The 20,817-nt window shown below is 36.1% G+C and overlaps 2 protein-coding genes across 4 annotated transcripts; both read right to left on the bottom strand.

Annotated features, from left to right (window-relative positions):
- Nucleotides 1–3,549: 3,549 nt before the first annotated feature.
- On the bottom strand, nt 3,550–6,252 carry hspb15 (heat shock protein, alpha-crystallin-related, b15). Its single transcript, XM_058777328.1, has 3 exons — nt 5,439–6,252; nt 5,198–5,261; nt 3,550–4,811 (listed from the first exon to the last, which is right to left on the bottom strand). The coding sequence occupies exons 1-3, from the start codon at nt 5,800–5,802 to the stop codon at nt 4,625–4,627; spliced, it is 615 nt and encodes a 204-aa protein (XP_058633311.1). The 5' UTR covers nt 5,803–6,252; the 3' UTR covers nt 3,550–4,624.
- Nucleotides 6,253–6,384: 132 nt separating this feature from the next.
- Nucleotides 6,385–19,057, bottom strand: dab2 (DAB adaptor protein 2). Of its 3 annotated transcripts, none has more exons than XM_058777325.1 (15): nt 18,882–19,057; nt 14,698–14,953; nt 14,454–14,593; nt 12,629–12,727; nt 12,372–12,503; nt 11,996–12,079; nt 11,754–11,780; nt 11,620–11,670; nt 11,462–11,524; nt 10,287–10,898; nt 9,217–9,352; nt 8,176–8,817; nt 7,872–8,083; nt 7,679–7,771; nt 6,385–6,814 (listed from the first exon to the last, which is right to left on the bottom strand). In XM_058777325.1, the coding sequence occupies exons 2-14, from the start codon at nt 14,828–14,830 to the stop codon at nt 7,697–7,699; spliced, it is 2,406 nt and encodes an 801-aa protein (XP_058633308.1). In that variant the 5' UTR covers nt 14,831–14,953; nt 18,882–19,057; the 3' UTR covers nt 6,385–6,814; nt 7,679–7,696. The 3 variants fall into 3 exon arrangements, with proteins under 3 accessions (XP_058633308.1, XP_058633309.1, XP_058633310.1); XM_058777326.1 differs by lacking the exon at nt 18,882–19,057 and adding an exon at nt 16,200–16,221; XM_058777327.1 differs by lacking the exon at nt 10,287–10,898.
- Between the last annotated feature and the right edge of the window lie 1,760 nt (nt 19,058–20,817).

The following is a 20,817-nucleotide window of genomic DNA, read 5'->3' as shown; positions in this document are numbered from 1 at the left end:
TGTGTTTCACTGTTTTGTTTGTGAAGTTTAGATGAATGTAAAGTTTAGATACATATGATACTTTTGTTTAATAAATCAACTGATTAATTTTGATGACATTCAACACTGCCTCAAAAGAAGCACACAATGTCAACAGATGTATTATGATACACCAGTCAGCATGAACCAAGACTGGCTTAGTCGCACATGGATTAGTTCTTATTTAATGTAAATGTCAAGGAGACATATGTAGAACAGCTTGGCTTTGTCATCACTATGCAGAAGCCTCACTACTGGATAATGGATTTTTTTTCTGACTTCATGATAAGTATTTTTAATAAGAAAACCTCTTAAGTAAATGTTATTTAGCCTGAGTGTTGTCATAGAAATAGGTATGGAAATTTCATGTTCAGAACAAGTCTCAATATTAATTCTTTATGATATTTTTAAGTACACTGTATTTAACAACAAAGAGACCTGAAGATGTTGACCGTGGTACGTAGTTGACAATGACTTGTAACCAATCAGTTTCAAGGTTATAACCACACGTGTGATCATCACATTAACTATGTTCCACTAACAGTTGACAACCATAGTGTACAAATACCACATTTTTAACAGCATATCTAATGTCTAATCATTGTAAACCATTCTCACAAAAGTTTGTGAAATGTTTTGCTTAAAATATGTGTGCAATATATACCTGTAATGTATGTATGTGTATATATATGTATATATGCATATATTACCACTTTGATATTTTGTGACGGAAAAAACTTTGGCTTATATATCAAGAATAGTAATCACCACAACATACATCCCCCTGAAACCATGTATATTTGGACACAGGCACAATTTTTATTATATTATCTGCTGACCAAAACACATTAAAGTTACAGTTATGTATAATATGAGCTTAAAGTGCACACTCTGAGCTTTAATTCGAGGGTATTCTCATCAAAATTGGAGGAAAGGTTAAGAAATTACAGCTCTTTAATACGTACCTCCCCCCTTTTTCAAGGGACCCCAACTAATTGGACAATTGACTCAAAAGCTGTTTCATGGACAGGTGTGGGCTATTTTTTCATTATTTTTACATCAATTAAGCAGGCAAAAGGTCTGAAGTTGATTCTAAGTTTACCATTTGAATTTGGAAGCTGTTGCTGTGAACCCACATCATGCGGTCAAAAGATCTCTCCATACAATCCTCACCATGGTAAAGAAAAACCCTTTCACAACATCCAGAGAATAACACTCTCAGGAGGTAGGTGTGTCACTGTCAACATCTATGATGGCACTGGGTTACTGGTGTTTATTGATGACGTGACAGAGGACAGAAGCAGCTGGAAGAATTCTGAAGTGTATAGGGATATGCGTACTGTCCATATTCAGCCAAATGGCGCAAAGTTGATTGAACGGCACTTCATAGTACAAATGGACGATGACCCAAATCATACAGCAAAAGCAACCCAGGAGTTTTTGAAGGTAAAAAAATTTAAACTTTGGCCAAGCCGATCTCCTGATTTCAGCCCATTTCACTTGCTGAAGACAAAACTAAAGGCAGAAAGACCCACAAATAAACAACAACTGAAGTCAGCTGTAGTAAAGGCCCAGCAAAGCATCACAAAGGAGGAAACCCAGTCTTTGGTGATGTCCATGAGTTCCAGACTTAAGGCAGTCGTTATCTGCAAAGGATTCTCAACAAAATATTTAAAATGAACATTTTATTTATGATTATATTTATTTGTCCAATTCAATTTCATCTTGATTGTTTTATTTTTAATTCTGTTCTGGTGGCAGATCCGAAATTATGAAAATTGTGTTAGTGTCTAAATATATATAGACCTAACTGTATGTGTGACACTTTTTTATGGCCTCATTCATGCAGAAACTGACATCAACACTAGCATAACATTTGTCTGATTTTTTATAGCAGGGCAAATGAGTGTAGCCCTGAGCCCTGCACATTCTCAGCATGCATAGCTTTTAGTAGGTTAGGGCTGTAGGAAGTGAGTAAAAGAGACGCAAGCTAAGTTAGGCAACCAATTAAAAGGCAACCAAAATGAAACTTTACTTTGCACATACTGTAAAGGAAACTGAATTATTTACGTGCAATGGAGGTGACCATGAAAGAAAATATATATTATTTCATTGTTGTTGTTATTTCAATTAATGCCCTGAAACAGTCAGCCTCTTACTTCAATGTTAATAAAAGTGTGATCACTTTCATGTCTGATTTTTTGAACTTCTTAACATACTTAAAATGTATTCTAAGTGAACCTTTGCCACCCCCCACCCCCACACCCACACCCAAGAAAAAATAAATAACTAAAAGAAAATAAATAAAAGAAAAATAACCAACCAGAAATCTCTACATGTAAATAACAGATATGTTCACGCATTTATGCTGTGCATGTAACACTGAAATGTGAACATGTTGACAAACTAAACTTTTATTGTGCCATAAATCTTCAATCACTCATTACACTTGTTCATACCACAGACGGTGGAGAGTAGCCACTGCAGAGCTCCCTGGCATTCTCACTATTTCAACACCCTCCTCCCTCCTGAATAGCTTTAGACTTGTCATGTAATTGGAGACTCCCTGGGCCATATTTTTGGCATGTACTCCATGTGTGCACTCAGTAAATTAAATGATGGTCTCAAGTGGCAGTTCTGCATGCCACTGTGTTATATGGTGTATATTTACAGGCCCAGTTCAAGCCCTTAATTTAATCTGGCATGTACTAACGCCACTCATCATAACCATTTTAATAGGTTCAGCCTCTATAAAGTAAAACCAATGATGCATTAATTAGGCTTAACTGACTCATTGATACAGGAACTAAAGAAAATCTTACTGTCTTACTTTATTACCCGTTTACACTACTTGATTGTAACATATTGTATATATATATATATATATATATATATATATATACACACACACAAAATATGTTATATTATTAATTTTGTACTTGTATGTTATTTGCACACTTGCACACTATCCAGGTCAGAATCTAATATAACTTAATGAACACTGCAATGTTTAGTAAAATTTTGGATGCCTTTCAAATAATATTTAAAAAAAGTTAAAACCAAACTTATAACCAAATGAGCTCTTCGGGAGATCTATCACATGGGTGGTAAATGCTTGAATATCAGTCAGCAACACACATCTTACCGAAGCATTTTGTCATATTATGGATGCTAAAAAGGCATTCTTTTGGTATTTCAGTAGCAGAGGATACATCCTCTAGCCAACTTATATTAGAGATATAACTGAATCATACAAAGGTTATATAAGCTTTTTTTTTTACAGTGCATAGTATAGGCTACCTGAGACGTGTCATTTGAAAACTGCTCCTGAGTAATGTGATGAAAGCTGTGGAACACATTCAAAAATAGTCAAGGTACAACGGTAAGGAGAAACCTGCCTTCATACTTCTGATCACCCCAAGAAGGAAACCAAATAAGGAAGGTTTTGGGTTTCAAAACCAGCAACGCAAGCTGTATGGCAGTGTGAAGTTAAAAGCACAGAGAATCTGGTGTCAGCTCTACAGCTTTAAATACCAGGCAGCACCATCTAGAGGATGTGACCTGAAGCTCTACTCAGCTGCATGATCAGCTTTGGGAAGGCCTATTTGCTTACCTAAATATCGATCAATTTCAGTATGAAGCCTCTTTCTAAATGTATCTGCATGATTGTATTGAAATATTGTCATTGACTTGTTTTAACCATTTTAGACTGTTTATATTCAGTAACGCAAGGCACCATTCTCAAAATAGATTTATTAAAATAGTCTTTCAAAATCAAAAGGATTGTCCTGGAATCATACAACACAAGCCCCACTATGAAACCCCCACCTCTTCTTTTCTTTTTTTATTTTTTTTTTTTTTTTTTATGCCTAAAAAAAAGTGAGAAAGAGTGAGCTGGAATATCTAATCTCTCTTTAGTCAATCAGTACTTGCTGGTTGCATAGGAATAATCAAGTTAGAAGTATTGGTCCCACTGTATATTAGGTGGCCTTATAAACTACTGTGTACTTACATCAAAAAATAAGCACAATGTACTTATTGTGTTGCAAAACACTTGCTGCGATTGAAGTTGGATATGGGTGAGGTTGGGGACAGGTTTGGTGGTATGGGTAGGTTTAAGAGTGGGTTTATGTGTAAGGGATGGGTCAACAGTGTAATTATAAATGTAATTACAGAAAATAGTTACAGATACATTTACATGCAGGTATTTTTAAAAATATAAGTACAAGGTAAAAACATGCATGTACGCAATAAGTACATTGTATTAAATGGTTAATTTAAATGTAAGTACATAGTAGTTAAGGCCACCTAATATAAAGTGGGACCAAAGTATTCTTGTACAGCACGAATTACGTATTGCATAAATCTTTTTAAACCAAAGTAACAGCAGAACTGATCTATTAAGCATATTACTGTCGCTGTAGTCGTTTGGTAATGGTTCATAATATGACAAATATTCCCTTGCAAAGCCAATATTTACAAATGCTTCTAATGGTAGCCATCGAAAAACAAAAGGTTAGGAAAGCACATTCATTACTTTTAACACACACATATTCACATATACATATTAAATAAGACAGGTTCTGCTTAACCAGTAACTATAGGTCTATAAGTTACTGGTTAGGCATTGCCCATCTGATTTTGCAGGCAATTGTTTGTCCATCATGTGAATAGGGATGACAATCTCTCCAGGAAGATTGATATTAGAGCCAGGTAACGGGGCCTCAACTGAAAGAATACCATCTGGAGACAGCATGGAGCTGATCTGTCTTAGGTCTATGTCAGCCGGAAGCCTAACGAATGACAGAAAGTGACATGAAAAAATGAAAACAGCCGTGAGTAATCATGGAGTAACAATGTATATTCTGTACAGTTGTAATAAGGCAAATAAACTGCATACAGTCTTAAAAATAAAAGTGCTTAAAAGGTTCTTCACAGCGATGCCATAGAAGAACTATTTTTGTTTCCACAAAGAACCATTTTTGGTTCCACAAAGAACCATTCAGTCAAAGGTTCTTTAAGAGTGTACTGTGTGTAAAAAAACAAAAACAAATTAATACTATAAAAATGGCACAATTTCCTGTTAGGTTCAGTTTTTGAGAAATAATTATTCTTGTGTTATTATTTTTTAAATACAACAGAAATTACTATGAGAACTCAAATGGAAAAAAGCTCTTACTTGTATTTTCTTGTAAAGCTTCTTGAGATCCATCTGTGATTCTCCTGCCTTTCTTCATGATTACCTATTAAAACAGAAAACAGATATAGAAGAACATGCCATTGAAGTATTATTTAGGAAATGTGATCTGCATCATATAATGTCATTGTGTAGGCTGGTTATTTTTCATATACTGTATATACATGGTGCTTTATTCATTTTTTCATGTGGAATAAAGCCAGACATATAAAGGTCATCATACCTGTTATCTCCAAATATCCCTCCTTGGTTTTAATGCTCATCTCCTCTGGAGAAAATGGACTGACATCTAGACAGACATTCCAGTTATGCTGTCCTTTCATTTGTTCACACACAGGTTCAGAAACACAACCTTCTAATCCAGTACATGATTTAGGTGGAATCTCCTTGCACAAAGAGCTGAAGAGAGGTAAACGTATAGATCCTGGCCAGGTCGATGTTCCCAAACTTTTCCTTGCTGAATCTATCCAGCTAACCTCGTCTGGTTCAAGGAAAGAGAGGAGGTTGGTATTTTGGTTTAAAAGGTTTTGTGTCTTCTCTTGACGAGGGTTCCAGCAACCATTTCGGTGGAACAAAGGACGAGGCATCTTTAAACTCAATTTCAAAACTAAAACACTTAATTTTAGAGCTTTGAATACCTGATGGTGATGCAGTAACAGTAAATCTGATTTGCCAACTTGCAAAATGCTACAGAAAGTTGCCACTCAGTTCTTTTATACGGTTCTTGTCTATTAAACCTTTAACCCAAAATATCCAGTTATCCAGTCCCAAATGTCAACAAAAGAGGCTTGGCAAATATTTCACCCTATGTTACAATCTGACGTACACAGAATGATGCCATCCTGTTTGTATTAATAGAACCAAAGGGGTAATGGCAAATTCTTGGCGCATGACAATGGGCACACTGGCAATAGTGTCATTGCTTTAATGGCCTCTGTAGTCTGGTCACATATTGGTGCCCTTTCTTTCACCATAGTTACCAACTTTGTTGTACAACAGAATGTACTTTCAGCCTATTCAATCTTAGCTCTAGAGAATTCCTGAGTCTTGTAAACAACATTCAGAGCCAGATATACCAAGTTGTGTTGCATAACACTAATAATTGCTCAGATTTTACTACCTGATGTTAAATTGAGAACAAGTGACAAAAAGACAGCCCCACAAAGCCAGATATTCATTCACTTTCTTTAATGACAAATCATTATGATTAAGCATTTTCACATCATCATAAATGCTCTGGATACTTTCATACAGAAAAATCATGTACACAAACATGATTATCATCTTTTATTTCCTTTCCCTCTCTATTACACTCTCTAGAAGAACCCTATTTCAACTGTGCATCTTATTTCGTGAGGGACTTGGGATTGAAATGGGTTAATCTGAATGGGCTAGAGAAGGGCCGATCTGTGATCAGTTAGAAAGGCACAGAAAGACAGGCTACAGTAGATATATAGTGGGAATGAGAATGAGAAGCACAGAATACAAGAAAAGGGGTTTTATGAGCACATTTCTTTCCCATGTAGTAGAACGCTGATCGCAACTCTACAGTGCTTGTGTGGTCCTCTGGCTCAGCAGCACTGGGTCATTGGGAGTGTACTAAAATAAACATATGCATTTATTTTAACATACTGGAAAATCACATTTCTTAGAGACTTCAATGTATAAAATAAACCAAAGATTTAAAGAAACATTTAAGGCGAGACACTGCAGGTGAATGGGGTAAAAAAAAAATTAATAGTTATCGCCTTACTTACCTAGTTGATTGATTACATTGATAATTGCAAACATATTTTGTATTACAAGTTCTCAAATGTTAGGTTTAAATATGCAAATGAGGCATTATTTAATTAAATATGCACTAATTTGCATACATTTATAGTACAAAAATCTAAACACTGGATGAAGTCATTTTCAAAATTCTTGTTTAATTTTTTTGACTTTACAGTCAAAAGTTTTTACAGAGGGAATTTTGGGTCTCTCATTTTGTCACTCCATAATTCAGAAAATACTTAGAACAGACACAAAACACTATATTTTGACAATTTTGGGGAGATTAAAATGTATATAATCAAGCAAATTATATATGAACAAATCCCTCTGTAAAAACCTTCAGGATATAGACAGGAATAAAAATGTAAAGTTTGGTGTGTGTAAGTGCTACTGAAGTGGAGATTTATGGCTCAGTGTAGGAGAAAAAACTCATTTTGAGAAAACGGCCTTTAAAAATGTGTTGTAATTGAAGTCTATTGACACAAATAGATAAGGTGCTATAAAAGAAACACTTAACAGTGTCTTTTGGATGTTTTCGTTCTACTAGTCTGAAAAAACACTATGAAAAACTGAAAAGCCCAAAATTTCAAAATTGACAGGAGCATTAAAAAAAAAAAAAAAAAAAAAAAAAACACAACTGTTTTTGCCTGCAGTGTCTCCCCTTAAATAAGTTTCTTTATAGTTTCTCACCAACAGTGCTAAAGTTTCTCAGGCAAAAGGATTTCCCCCAAACGGGTCTCCAAAAGCATCTGCAAGGGCAGCAGTCTGATTGGCTGGAGTACTCTGTGATAGAAAGAAACAATTCATACAGAAAAATTAAAGAGGTCAACAAGTTTGCGATCCCAAAAACACAGCATAACAAAAACTATGTAAATGTACATACTGTATTCATGGGTGGTGCTCCAAAAGGGTTAGTTCCAAAAGTGTCATCAAAAAGGTTTGAGCCTGCTATGGGAGTTGGGTTCGAAAGTGCAGGGGCTGGAGTGAAGGCAGCATCCAAAAGCCCTGTGGCAGGGGCCGGGGTCGGGATCAGACCTGCTCCCTGTGGTACTGCAACAGTAGGAGGGGACCGCAGAGGAGCAAGTTTGGAGGTCCCTGGACAAGATGAGGAACTAATTATCAAACTATCAAAATTGCTATGCTCTATGTCTTAAATCATAAGTTACAGCTGTTAATTGAATGAATACCATTTGAGTTAACTGAGATTTGGTTTATGTCAAAGTCATCATGATCTGCCACCTCCTGAGCCAAGCCAACCTTGCTGGAAAAGTACTGGTCAAATGAGCCATTGGTGCTCAGATCAGTGTCTTGTTCTGCTTTCTGGGGCTTAGCCATCTGGAAATTTTTGAACATATCTTTTCCAGTCTTCTTCTCCTTCTCCCCTAGGGGGTCTAAAGCTGTAAAGGCACTTTTGGCCACTGGGGAATCTTCTTTCACCGGAGGACGGGGTGGAGGTCGTGGAGGAACCACTGCACTCTGCTGCATACCCATCATTGCATTAGGTGGCATCATGGGAGCAAATTGGTTTGGCTGGAAAGGGCCTGCCACAGGACTGGAGGTGGGCCAGGCTCCGACAGGTGCTGCAGTTCCTGGTTGACCCCAGGCTTGAGTGACAGCTGGGGGACCAAAAGGGGAAACTCCTTGTTGCCCCCATGCAGGTGCAGGCAGGCCTCCAAAGGCAGATGGTTGAGGAAAAGGGTTTGGTTGTCCTGGAACAGTTACTTGAGGAACAGCACCCTGAGGTGGAAACATTGTGGGAGTCTGACTCCATAGAGGTGGAGCTGTCCCAGGAGTTTGAGTGACAGAAGTAGGGCCCAGAGACAATGACCCTACAGAATTACAAACAACATCAAAAAATGAAAGCATGTTCACCATGTTCGAAGTGACATGCAAAAATGTTCCATTAAAATTGGGTTGTCGAACAACCCAGGGGGTGCTAGGAGAGGAAATTCAGGGGGAAAAAGGTGATCTTAATTTTACATGTGCTCTGTTTTATTTAAATTACTAAACATTGTTTTCATTCTGCTTTTAGAAATCATGAAATTTACTTACAATACAAAAGCAGATTATTTCGTTTTTAAAACATTGTCTTTATAATACAACACATGCTAGTTTTCTCAAAAAGTAGAAATGGGTCTTTATATAGGATAAAAACATATTTAGTTAAAGGTTTTAGATAGACTAATAGACAGACAGACAGACAGACAGACAGGCAGATTGCATTATACCAAGGGCATTGACTGTAGAGGAAGGAGTGGCGTTGAATAGATCTGCTGGAATGGATGAGGTCTGATTTGAGGGCTGAAACTCGTTCTGGGCTGGTGGAGCAAAAAGTTCAGCTCCAAACAGGTCATTTCCAGGTGACTGTGGGAGCACATTTTGTTTAAAATCCTTTTAGTACTCTGCTCTAAAGCGAAATTACAATGCCAAACGAGATACAGCATAAATTTCAGCATAAAAAAAAGATATATTGAGTATAAGATGTAATGATGCCATCATTGAGAAAAAGCCCAATTTTAAATCACCAAAGTTTTGCCATGAAAAAACAAAAACATGTTAATTTTGATATACATGTAGATACTTGGTTGAACTTATACTTACCCTGCACATTTAAACTGAGGCACAATGAAACAAACAAAATATACTCTGATGATTTTCAGTTAACTGTACTTCTGAGTAGAGCTTATGAAATGTCAATTGCCATACAATTAGTCACAGTATTGCTTTCAGTGATTGCCATGACATTGTTGTTTGGATCCATAATTGAATTATGTTAAAACAAGTTGGAAAGGAACCTTTTAGTATGGATGCATGAAGCTTCTACTGTTAAGTAGTGAATAAGGACCACAGTCTATTATCATAACACTTAGTAGCTTTCTTAAAGTATGATCAATTTTTAAGACACTGACAGTACAAGGACAACAATGCCATGTCCCACAACACAAAATAATGTGGAAGTTTCCATCCAATTTTTCCAGTGTGCCAAAAAATACCTTTAAACACCCAAACACCTCCCATAAATCATAAACCCAACTATCAGTGTTCTGCAAGACAAACTACAAGGACCGTTTCTAATGATAAGTAAATAATTATGCATGCTTTCCCAAGACTCACTGCATTTAGGAGTGTGGACATCTGTACATTAAAGGTGAAAGTAGCATTCTGTATTTTAAATCATTTTAAAAATTAAAAATACTGCTGTAATGCCAAACAGCACAGTCCTTATAGTCTCTCTCAGCATTTGGATGTGCAGTAATACAGACTGAGAACTCAGAAGTTTCTCCTGTCAAACGTTCACCTTCTCTCTCCTCCGCATGCATCCAGATTTCAAGCTTCGAGGTGGGGGGCAAAGAGCCATCAAGCTTCCATTTTGAACAGAAGTTGGCATGATGGTTTGAAACCCGTCCATTGATTTACTCGATCCATTACTTAGAGGAGTTTGGAGAACAGGAGGACCTGATTTGTATAACCCATTTAAGATTGGTGGATTGTTTGAGGTTCTCGAAAAAGGATTCTGGCTAAAGGGGGAATAGCTGTCATCATTCAGATCGCTTAAAGGAGGTTGTTTTACTTTGCTTTCATGTGACAACTGGGCACTGGACAGCCCATTAAACTGTTGACTGTTTGAAGAGGAGTCTTCACTCAGGCTTTGCTGCAAATCTGGCCCATTCAAAAGGAAACTAGAAAGATCCGACTCATTATTGGAAGAGAACATGGAATCTGATTGATCATTCAAGGGAGAAAAGGGATCATCACTAAAGGGATCGGTACTATAAATTGGCAAAAGATCTGATATGGATGAAACAGGTTTGTCATCTGGTGTATTGGAGAGAGGGGACGGGTATGAGATGAGATTTCCTTGATTGCCATCAATCACAAAAGCAAAATCAAGGAGCAGAACACTGTCAGGCTGGTTTTAGAAGAAAAACAAAAGATGAGAGGTAGATTATGTGAAAAATACTGAAAGAAAATAGTTAGACAGTTAGAAAATGATTTCTGTGATTTTAAAATCGAACAGCATTAACAACAAACATTTCCATAGGAAGGGTCTCAAACAGCAGTAACAGTATATAATTGAAGAGTTCTCTTCCCCATTTTCTTGGGTTTGGGTGCCATCTACTGGCCAATGGGACTTTCCCAAAACATTTTTAGTGATAGAGTATTTGCTTTGGTCATGAAAAGCAGCCAATCCAAATGCTTGAGACCCTTAAAAGAGAAATGAGGGCTGATGGATGTCTTTGGTAAGTTGGTAAGTGTTAATGAAAGATACAGGCAAAACATTTAGTATGTTAAGAGCTCATAAAAAAGTCTGTACAATGTCTAGGGAAGAAACAAGAAATCTAACCACAAGCATAAAGGCAAACTCTTTGCTCATTCTACCTCTAGAGATATTTTTTAAAGAAATGATCAGATAATAAGCTTAAATCACAAACAGCAGATCCACTGCAAAAATGTATAATGTAGGATCATTACCGTCGGAGAGTGAATGTCAGGTGGAGTGGACATGTCACCAAACAGGTCCATCTGCTCTACAGTCTGAGAATAAAACAAAACATCCTCTGGGTTATTTTCTGAGGATTAATGTTAACCTGTTTAATAATATAAGTTTGTATGAAGTTGCAAGCACTTACTTTTGCAGCGTTTTCTTTACCATCCAAAGTGAGTAAAGCATCACCACCATTCTGATGATAGATCATTAAGACTAATGAATAAAGGATTACATCAAAATAACTGACTGAAATATTGCCCAAAATCAATTGCCCACCTCAATCACAGTGCTATTTCCGTCACCCTGCAAAGTTGTAAAGGTTTCAGTCAATGAAATACATCAAGCATAAGAGGAAAAACTGAGTTTAAATAGGTTTATAAAAAATAAATAAATAAAAAAAGACGTTTTTCTACATAATTGATTGAGACATTCAAAGTTTGGGAGCTGCTTGAGAAAAACTAAGCAAGCTCTCGAAATGGCATTTTTATCATCAAGTAATACAAATATATTTGCATCACCTTCTGTGCAGCCTCCTGCTCTTTCTTCTTCATATTGAATATCAGCTGAAACAGATCCTTCAAATCAATAACCAGAGGCTCAGCCTGTAGAAGAGAGGAGTAAAAGCATGCTCTTACACTTTGGAATACATATCATTCCATTCACATTTCCAATTCCTAATAATATTTTGAGTGTAATTTTTGCTAGTGGCACCAAATAGTATGGCAAAATAAATGACAATCTTACACTGTCTTCTCTTGTTCAGTCAAACAGTCAGTCCAACACCATACATTAATAGGCATTTATTTAACTGCACTTGAACATCCGTCATGCTATGCCCAGATTTGTCATCTATCATAAGATTTTGTATTTTGTGTCTGATGAACAAACTCTGACCTGCTGAGATGTCTTAACAGCAAAAAACTGGTGCTGCCCCTCTGCTCCGCAAACATATCCAAACGCCCGGTTATCAGTGACATCGCGAGCAATGAATGAGATCTTATTCACCACATGTTCATGTTCAATCACCTTAGAGACAGAGAGAGAGAAACAGATGACACGCTATAAAGTCAATACAGAATTTTATGACAAATGAAGTGACCAGTTCTCAATTTCACAAATCAACTTACAGAAGTATACACAAAACTACTCACCCCAGTTTTCTCATCAACAATTTTGATTCCTGTTAGAGAGATGTTCACCCATATTCTTTGTTTGTGCTTGCCTTGAGAACGAGCAGCAATTGTCATGCCCTGTATACAAACAAGAACTGAATAGTTTCCCCACAGTAATAACTGGACCATAAACAGAATAAAATAATACACATCACATACATATACATATACACATACACATACTCTTAAAAATAAAGGTGCTTCACGATGCCATAGAAGAACCTTTTTGTCTAAATCCAAATGTTTCACAAAAGGTTCTGTGGTGAAAGGAGGTTCATCAGATTATAAAAAGGTAAGGAAGAGATGGTTCTTTAAAGAACCTTTGACTGAATGGTTCTTTGTGGAACCAAAAAATGGTTCTTCTATGGCATCGCTTGAAGAACCTTTATATATTATATAATATATATTATCTTTATATATTTATTAAATAAAATAAAATAAAATGTGCATCCCTAAAGGTGCGTCCCAAAAATTTTAATATTGTGAAAGTTTTTTTTGTAACAATTCAAAAAGTGAAACTTCCATATATTCTAGATTCTTTACATGTAAAGTAAAACATTTCAAAAGTTGTGTTTTAATTTTGATGATTAGAGCTTACAGCTCATGAAAGTCAAAAATCCTGTATCTCAAAATATTAGAATATTTATATTTCAGTTTCATTAAATGACCATCCCTACAGTATCAATTCTGGGTATCTCTTGTTCTTTAAAACCACAATAATGAGGAAGACTGCTGACTTGGCAATGGTCCAAAAGACAATCATTGACACTCTCCACAAAGAGGGCAAGTCACAAAAGGTTATTACTGAAAAGAGTGGCTGTTCGCAGAGTGCTGTATCAAAGCATATTAAATGCAAAGTTGACTGGAAGGAAGAAATTGGGTAGGAAAAGGTGCACAAGCAACAGGGATGATCACAAGCTTGAGAATACTGTCAAGCAAAGCAGATTTAAAAACTTGGGAGAGCTTCACAAGGAGTGAACTGAAGCTGGAGTCAGTGCATCAAGAGTCACCACGCTCAGACGTCCTTAGGAAAAGGGCTACCAAGCCACTTCTGAAACCCGAAACAACATCAGAAGCATCCTACCTGGGCAAAGGAGAAAAGCACTGGACTGATGCCCACAGTGCCAAAACCACTTCCAAGTGGTTTGCTGACCATGATATTAGTGTGCTTGACTGGCCAGCCAACATACCTGACCTGAACTCTATATGGAATCTATGGGATATTTTCAAGAGAAAGATGAGAATCCGTCGATCCAGCAATGCAAACGAGCTGAAGGCTCAATAGTGTCTCAGCAGTGCCAAAGGCTTATCGCTTCCATGCCATTCCTCACTGATGCTGTCATTTGTGCTAAAGGAGCCCCAACCAAGTATTGAGTGCATAAATTAACATACTTTAAAAAAACTTGAACTTTTCTGTTTTGCAAATCCTTTTTTTTGATTGCTCTTAGGAAATATTCTAATATTTTGAGATACTGTATTTTTGACTTTCATGAGCTGTAAGCTCTAATCAAAATAAAAACTTTTGAAATGTTTTACTTCATATGTAATGAATCTAGAATTTATGAAAGTTTCACTTTTTCATATATATATATATATATATATATATATATATATATATATATATATATATATATATATATATATATATATATATATATATATATATATATATATATATATATATATATATATATATATATATATATATATAAATAAAAATATGATAGTCTAATTTTTTGAGATGCACCTGCATATAAATAAAATAAACAACAGAGAAATGAAGGCAACCATCTTGGATCTGCACCTTTAGTTTCATCATTGAATCCTGACACATTTTATCCCCTCTGGCTTCTGGGATATCATCCACACCAATGAGCTTGGCTTTATATCTCACTCCATCACCCTGAAACCTGGCCAGCAGGAACTCATCTGTCCTCTCTGGGACTGCAGATGAGAGGGAGAGAGGGAGAAAAATAATTTAATGTTTGCATTAGATAACATCAACCCCATTTAAAAAATATATTAAAAGAAAGGAGGCCAGACTCTACTTTTTCTCCTTTCCTTCCAGAATGAAGTTCTGGTGACGGGTGTGGTAGGTGTTGTGGCAGATGCTGGTTCAGTAGTTGTTGCTGGTTCTGCTGGTACCACAGTAACGGGCTCTGCTTCAGGTGGCTGTGACATGGTGGGTGCTTTGTTACAGCAGAATTAAAGTAAAAGACGACACAAATCCCAGCCGAGAGGCAAAAAAACAAGTGGACACACGCAGGTGGGATATTCAGCAAGCACACATTCTCAGCACTGCACCTGGATAAAGAAAAAAAAGGAATATAATAGGCAAAAGAAGCTGATAGATGAAAAGGGCCAAATGTGACTAGTATCTCTTTTATTCATGATATGCAATCACAGAAACAAGCATTTACATACACAATTATAATCAGTTTATCAGATTTAACACCAAAATCCATGTACACAGTAAATTGCCCAGTGTTAAATCAACACCGCTTGGTGTACATAGTTCCCATATGTACACCAAGCAGTGTTGATTTAACACTGGGCAATTTACTGTGTATCGATGTACACATACAAAGAACTCAATCGTTCAAATTCACAATCGTTCGTTGCATACACATCAAGAAATGTAAAACTCTACAGACTAATTTAACTTGGCCCATAGAGTCAGTTACAGAAAGACAGAGGAAAGAGAGGAAACCGTGTCAGCAGAAAAAAAACACTTCCTGCTTAGTAGGCAAAACAAAAACAAAAAGTGCGAAATAAGTTTTCCATTCCTGAAATATAGGATTTATAGGAAGATGACATGGAGGTAAAAATCTTCACATAGTTGCAAAGAAATAATCACTCCTTTGATTTCAATGCCTAATCTCCACATTTTAACTCCACAAACTCCCCAATTTCAAACATGGGATCAATGAAGCACCTTTCAATCAATAAAAATCGATCAAAATGTACACTATAGACAAAAGTATTTGAGAAACCCCCTTCTAATGAACAGGTTTGACTACTTTAGTATTTAGTCATTGGTGTTTGGTGATGAGTTTTTGGCTCAAGGTCTGCATTTAAAGTCACACCAGAGGTGTTCAGCTGGGATTAGGACTTGGCTTTCTGCAGACCAGTCAAGTTCTTCCACACTAACTGAATCAATTCTTTCTTTTTGAACCTTGCCTTATACACAGAAGCATTGGCATGTTAGAATAGAAAAGGGTCATGTCCAAACTGTTGCTATAAAATTAGAAGCACACAATTCCCTAGAATATCATTATATGCTTTAACATTAAGATTTGTTCTCATGGAAATCACTAAATTAGTCAAACCTGTTCATTAGAAAGGGGTGTCCCAATACTTTTGTCCATATAGTGTTAGTGTATAAGCTTAACAAAACGGTTATCGTTGGTTTATCCCAAAATTTTTCATCTCAAGGCTGTTTATCTCAACCAAAAATTCAGAGTCGGCACTCATTTACGATGTCTTATTCAATAAAGGAAAGATCATTTGGCAAAGATTAAATATAATTTAAATGGTCTGAAAGACATACCTTAAGCAGCCAATAGTGTTTAGCTGTGTATTTCTCAGCAGAAAGTGGAAAGAGAGAGCAAGAGAGCAAAGGTGTGCAGATCAAAGGTTGAGCAATTAAAATCTGTTAATCCTTTTCCAGCAGCTCATCAGCCCTAAAAACACATTTCCAATCCCATGATGATTCTCAAGATTACCCAAACGTTCTCCTTTCAGCGCTTGTCTTGGGGCAGAATTACTTTTCCCGGTTCAAATATAAGAAAATCTGATTAACTCGGATTATCTATTCCTTATCTGACATGAATTTGCCGTGACCAATCTCTTAGACAAGCTTGTGAATTCACATAATCGTAATGCAGCAGGAGTCAAAAGCAGAGACAAGAGAATGACAAAATTGGTCTGAAAATATATCAGGGTCCATTCCAATAGTGGCCACACAGATGAAAGCCAACTGCCATCATGACAATGTTAAAGTTTTATAATTAACTCAAAGTTATATTAGGTCATATCATATGACCATGAGCAGCATGTGCATTATTTTTCATCTTGCACAAGAAGAAACTATGACAGCATAATTTTATATATACTAGAAATTATCCAAAAGTGTCAAAGTTATTTAATGACAAATCAAGTTAATTTCCAAAAGTAATATAACATGAGCTCTTAATTGGTAGAAGAGTAACATTTTATGACACTCAACAGCTGACAGACAGAGATATGAATAGTTTATCAGCTGAGTTGTGATTATCAAGAGCGGAAAACAGTGGCAGAATTGCTATAAGACAATTCTCATTACTGCTCAGTGTCGAGGGTCATACAGTGTAAAATGGCCTGTAATGTGGCAACCATAAAACAAGAGTGATAAGCAAAAAGAAGATTCTTGCGCAAGACGACACACAATCATGAGTTTTCTGCTTCACAAGCACCCAACAGGTAATCTGCATCCGGTCTCATACAATCACACAATAAAACCGTGATAAAAATTCACACAATCATAAAATCCTTTTTGCTGTGAAATGCAGACATAAAAGTTACTTTTAAACATCGGTTAAGAGGTGCATAATAGTCATACCAACCACAAAGCACATACAGCACAAGCAACAATCAATCCAACAGTTTGATATCTAACATGTTTTACAGCTGATCAGACTTAAAAAAAAAAAAAAAAAGGGAAAGAGTCTTGATAGAAACTTAGTAATATTTCATATTAAAAAGAATATGAAACAGAACTTTCTTCAACTGTCTGCCAATTCAACTCTCTAAGTCACAAAGAGAATTTGGACATCTGAATTCCCAGATGCTACAGGATGAGCTCAAAACATTCTGTGATAACCAGAATGACTGAGAATTCACAGATGAATACATCAGGAAATCTTATGACTATCTACACATTAACCCAGATGAACCAGATAAGGCGCAAGACGGAGGAGCACACAAGCTCAAAAGATTGATGGTCAACTAAATTGCTCAATTCTAATGCTTTTAAGAATTTAGAACTAACACCACAGAATCCCTTGAATTAATGTTTTAATAAACACTTCTGAGATTGGGATCTTCTTCCATTTAAAACGGAACACCTCTCAGTGCAGTACCTAACTTAATAGCTTGTTTATACTCGGATGAGGACTTGTCTCATGGTCCTGGCTGTTCAGTAACTTAAATGAACCCAAAAGTCACAGTTAAGTTTCATTAAAACAGAGGATTCAGCAACAAGCTGAGGGTGTCCATAAACAGAGGCACAATTCCACATCAGCAATATTACAAGCATGCAAGTTACACATTAGCATCCACAAAATGCCCAATACATTAATAGCTGATTAGCACAGAATTAAATAAAAATAATAATAATAAAACATAAGAACACTTTAGTATAAAGGAGTCCTCTGAACTTGGTAAGATAACTAATTATCATTATCCTCTAGTTTTAACATTCCGTAAACAAAGCCCATCATTTTTTTTTTTATTTTTTTTTACCACTGATGCTAAAATGTAGCCTGTGATATAATGTAACTTTGTAGTCTATATTTCTTTTCATATAATTGAATATTTACGTAGTAGATTTCTAAAATGTAGCACATAATTGCGTATAGAGTATTTCCCTGCTGAAAAAAACAATAGAACCCTGCCCAAAACACAATAGAAAATGTAATGGTTTCAACAGAATTGGTTCAATGTATTGGTTTTAATGGAAACTATAATGGTGTCTACTGGTATGTGATGGATTCTATTGGTGGGATGTTAAGTCATATTGGAAAAATGCCCAAAACGCACTACAAAAAGGAATTTTGTAATGGTTTTACTGGAAAAAGCTTATAAGTTTATAATGGTATTTTAATGGAAACCACTGGAATTTCTGCGATAGTTTCTAGTGGGCTTCTATTGTTTTTTTTTAGCAGGGCTTTTTAGGTCACTTGTTTATTTCGTCTCCATTAATTTTTAGTTTAAAGGCTAGTAGGCCATTACTCCTGTGAACCGATTAAAATCCCTAAATAAGGCAAGAAAATATAAAGCGTTCATAGTAATTTCATATTTTAAATGTAATTAAATTTCTCACGTTTTAGCGTTTCTTTACTTTTGCTACCATTCATCATTTTTACTTGCCATCAAGTCAAATACCAACGCATGCCGAACCGACAGGTAAGACAAATAACAAAACGCCACAGGTAACACGTGAGGAAGCAGCGCCAGAATATCAGTCACTTACCGCAAGCATGCATTCGTGAACTCCACACCTGAAACATAAGGAACTCAGGATGATACAGATGAGCGCCGAGGACAGTTTGAATGAGTGTGAAACCTAAACCACTCTCACTCCAAACAGGCGGTCCTCAGCCTCCTCAAACTGCTCCCGCTACCGAGCGCCTCCCACAGGTACCGCGCACCTTAACTCGACCTTTATAATCTCACCTACAATATGCAAATACTACTAATTGATCCACCTTGAAGTGAAGAACACAGATTATTTTAGGAAACAGCTCAACTTGAATATATATACTGCATAAATATATAATGGACACGTATTTTTACTATTAATAGGTAACTTCTCCTGAAAGATATAAATGAGAACTCACATACGTCTACATAAATTTTGCGATGTGCAGATTTCCTTCTGAATGCCAGAAAGAAATTCAGCTCTCTGTTCATCCTTCCTTCCTCACAACCCTTCCTCTGCTGACACAGCTGACAGAAGAGAAGGAATTGTTTTTTTTTCCCTAAGGCACATTTATAAAATAAAGCTACTTATATGTCCTAACTAAATTATGGCCTAATCCTGGCTTAATCTAAACCCTGTCTGTGATACCAGGCCACATGCTATTTGCATATTAAGTCTGTGTATTTATGTTTTCACCATATAGTCTTACTCTAAAATGATAATTTTGATTATTTTAAATAAAAACAACAACAACAATAATAATAATACATTTTATTTATAGAGTGCTTTCTCAGGGTTCCTTAAAGATGTTTAAAGTACAGGGCTAAATGATAATTGGATTTTAAAAACGAAATATTGTAATTCCAGATTAGCTGACAAAGTATTACTGTCTCTAGGCCAAGAAGCTTTACTGTGGTTTTGAGGTTGCAGATACAGCCTATAGCACAAGTCTCCCACAGCGCCCCAAAAACAGGAAAAGGGGAGAGGAGTGCAGTTCATGCCCCCTCCACCTTCCTGAGTGAGCCAAGGGGAAGTGTCTGAAACATTAAAAAGTGGTGTTCTCAGCACATAGCTGTAGTTTACAGGACAGGATCTATGTTCATGGACCTCTGCTTTGCATGGCCAACAATCCTCTTTGACCCCACACAAAGACACCATCAGAGCTGTATTGTTTTGTGACATGGTTGAATTTGATGAGTGAAGAAGGCAGCTGACTTGGCACAGATGAAGTGCAGGCTGCTGATAGGTCATTCACTTTGAAAGATTTTTTTTCTATATGTAATATATGTTTGCACCATCAAATAATTTATTTGAAGGAATTTGACTATAAGTAAGTAATACTTAAGTAGATAAGTATACAGTAGGTAATGCTTCTCACCATAAACATCCATAAATGGGATTGTGCATTAAGACTGACATTTATAAACATCCACCAAACAAACAGGCACATTCTCAAAATCCTGCAACCAGTAAACACTTTTGGACTTCTGATATGTCAATAGTATTTGTTTGAGATTTCAACATGTCTCTGAAATCAATGATCTCATGGTCAGAAAAGAAAAAAAAAAATGTTTTACACTAAACTGAACTGAAGTGGAACTAAATTGAAGAAACATAGAAATCACATACGTATTTGGACATGTTTATATTACGTATTTGTTTGAAGAATTTGTATTATTTAAACCTTTTAAGTACTTCACCCAAATAGAACAAACAGAATGTTATCACATGGTAACATTTTATTTTATGGGTAGTTTTTATTTAGAAATATATCTGCACATGTTCCTCGTTTTTATTAAACTTCTAGGCTATATCAATTACTCTTTTTTGTAGCGTAGACAGATGAATGATTTGTACTTAATGCTAAAAGCATTTTTAAACAAGAAAATGCACATTCTGTGACAGGTACAAAAACATCAGGTAAAATCAGGCAAAAACAGCTTGAAATACATTAGTCAGATAGATAAACAAGACAGTTACGGTAAAA

This window comes from Onychostoma macrolepis, chromosome 05 (genome assembly GCF_012432095.1).
Source record: "Onychostoma macrolepis isolate SWU-2019 chromosome 05, ASM1243209v1, whole genome shotgun sequence".
In the NCBI taxonomy this organism is placed as follows: Eukaryota; Metazoa; Chordata; class Actinopteri; order Cypriniformes; family Cyprinidae; genus Onychostoma; species Onychostoma macrolepis.
This window is presented reverse-complemented; position numbering and strand designations above follow the sequence as displayed.

What these genes read in the sequence shown, in the direction of transcription:
- hspb15 (XM_058777328.1), bottom strand. Translation starts at nt 5,802, where the DNA reads ATGCCTCGTCCTTTGTTCCACCGAAATGGTTGCTGGAACCCTCGTCAA. An exon ending in GGGATATTTGGAGATAACAG is followed by an intron (nt 5,262 to 5,438) that starts GTATGATGACCT and finishes CTGTTTTAATAG; the next exon opens with GTAATCATGAAGAAAGGCAG. An exon ending in AGCTTTACAAGAAAATACAA is followed by an intron (nt 4,812 to 5,197) that starts GTAAGAGCTTTT and finishes GTCATTCGTTAG; the next exon opens with GCTTCCGGCTGACATAGACC.
- dab2 (XM_058777325.1), bottom strand. Translation starts at nt 14,830, where the DNA reads ATGTCACAGCCACCTGAAGCAGAGCCCGTTACTGTGGTACCAGCAGAA. An exon ending in TTGTTGATGAGAAAACTGGG is followed by an intron (nt 12,504 to 12,628) that starts GTGAGTAGTTTT and finishes TCTGTCTCTAAG; the next exon opens with GTGATTGAACATGAACATGT. An exon ending in GAGCACCACCCATGAATACA is followed by an intron (nt 7,772 to 7,871) that starts GTATGTACATTT and finishes TTTCTATCACAG; the next exon opens with AGTACTCCAGCCAATCAGAC.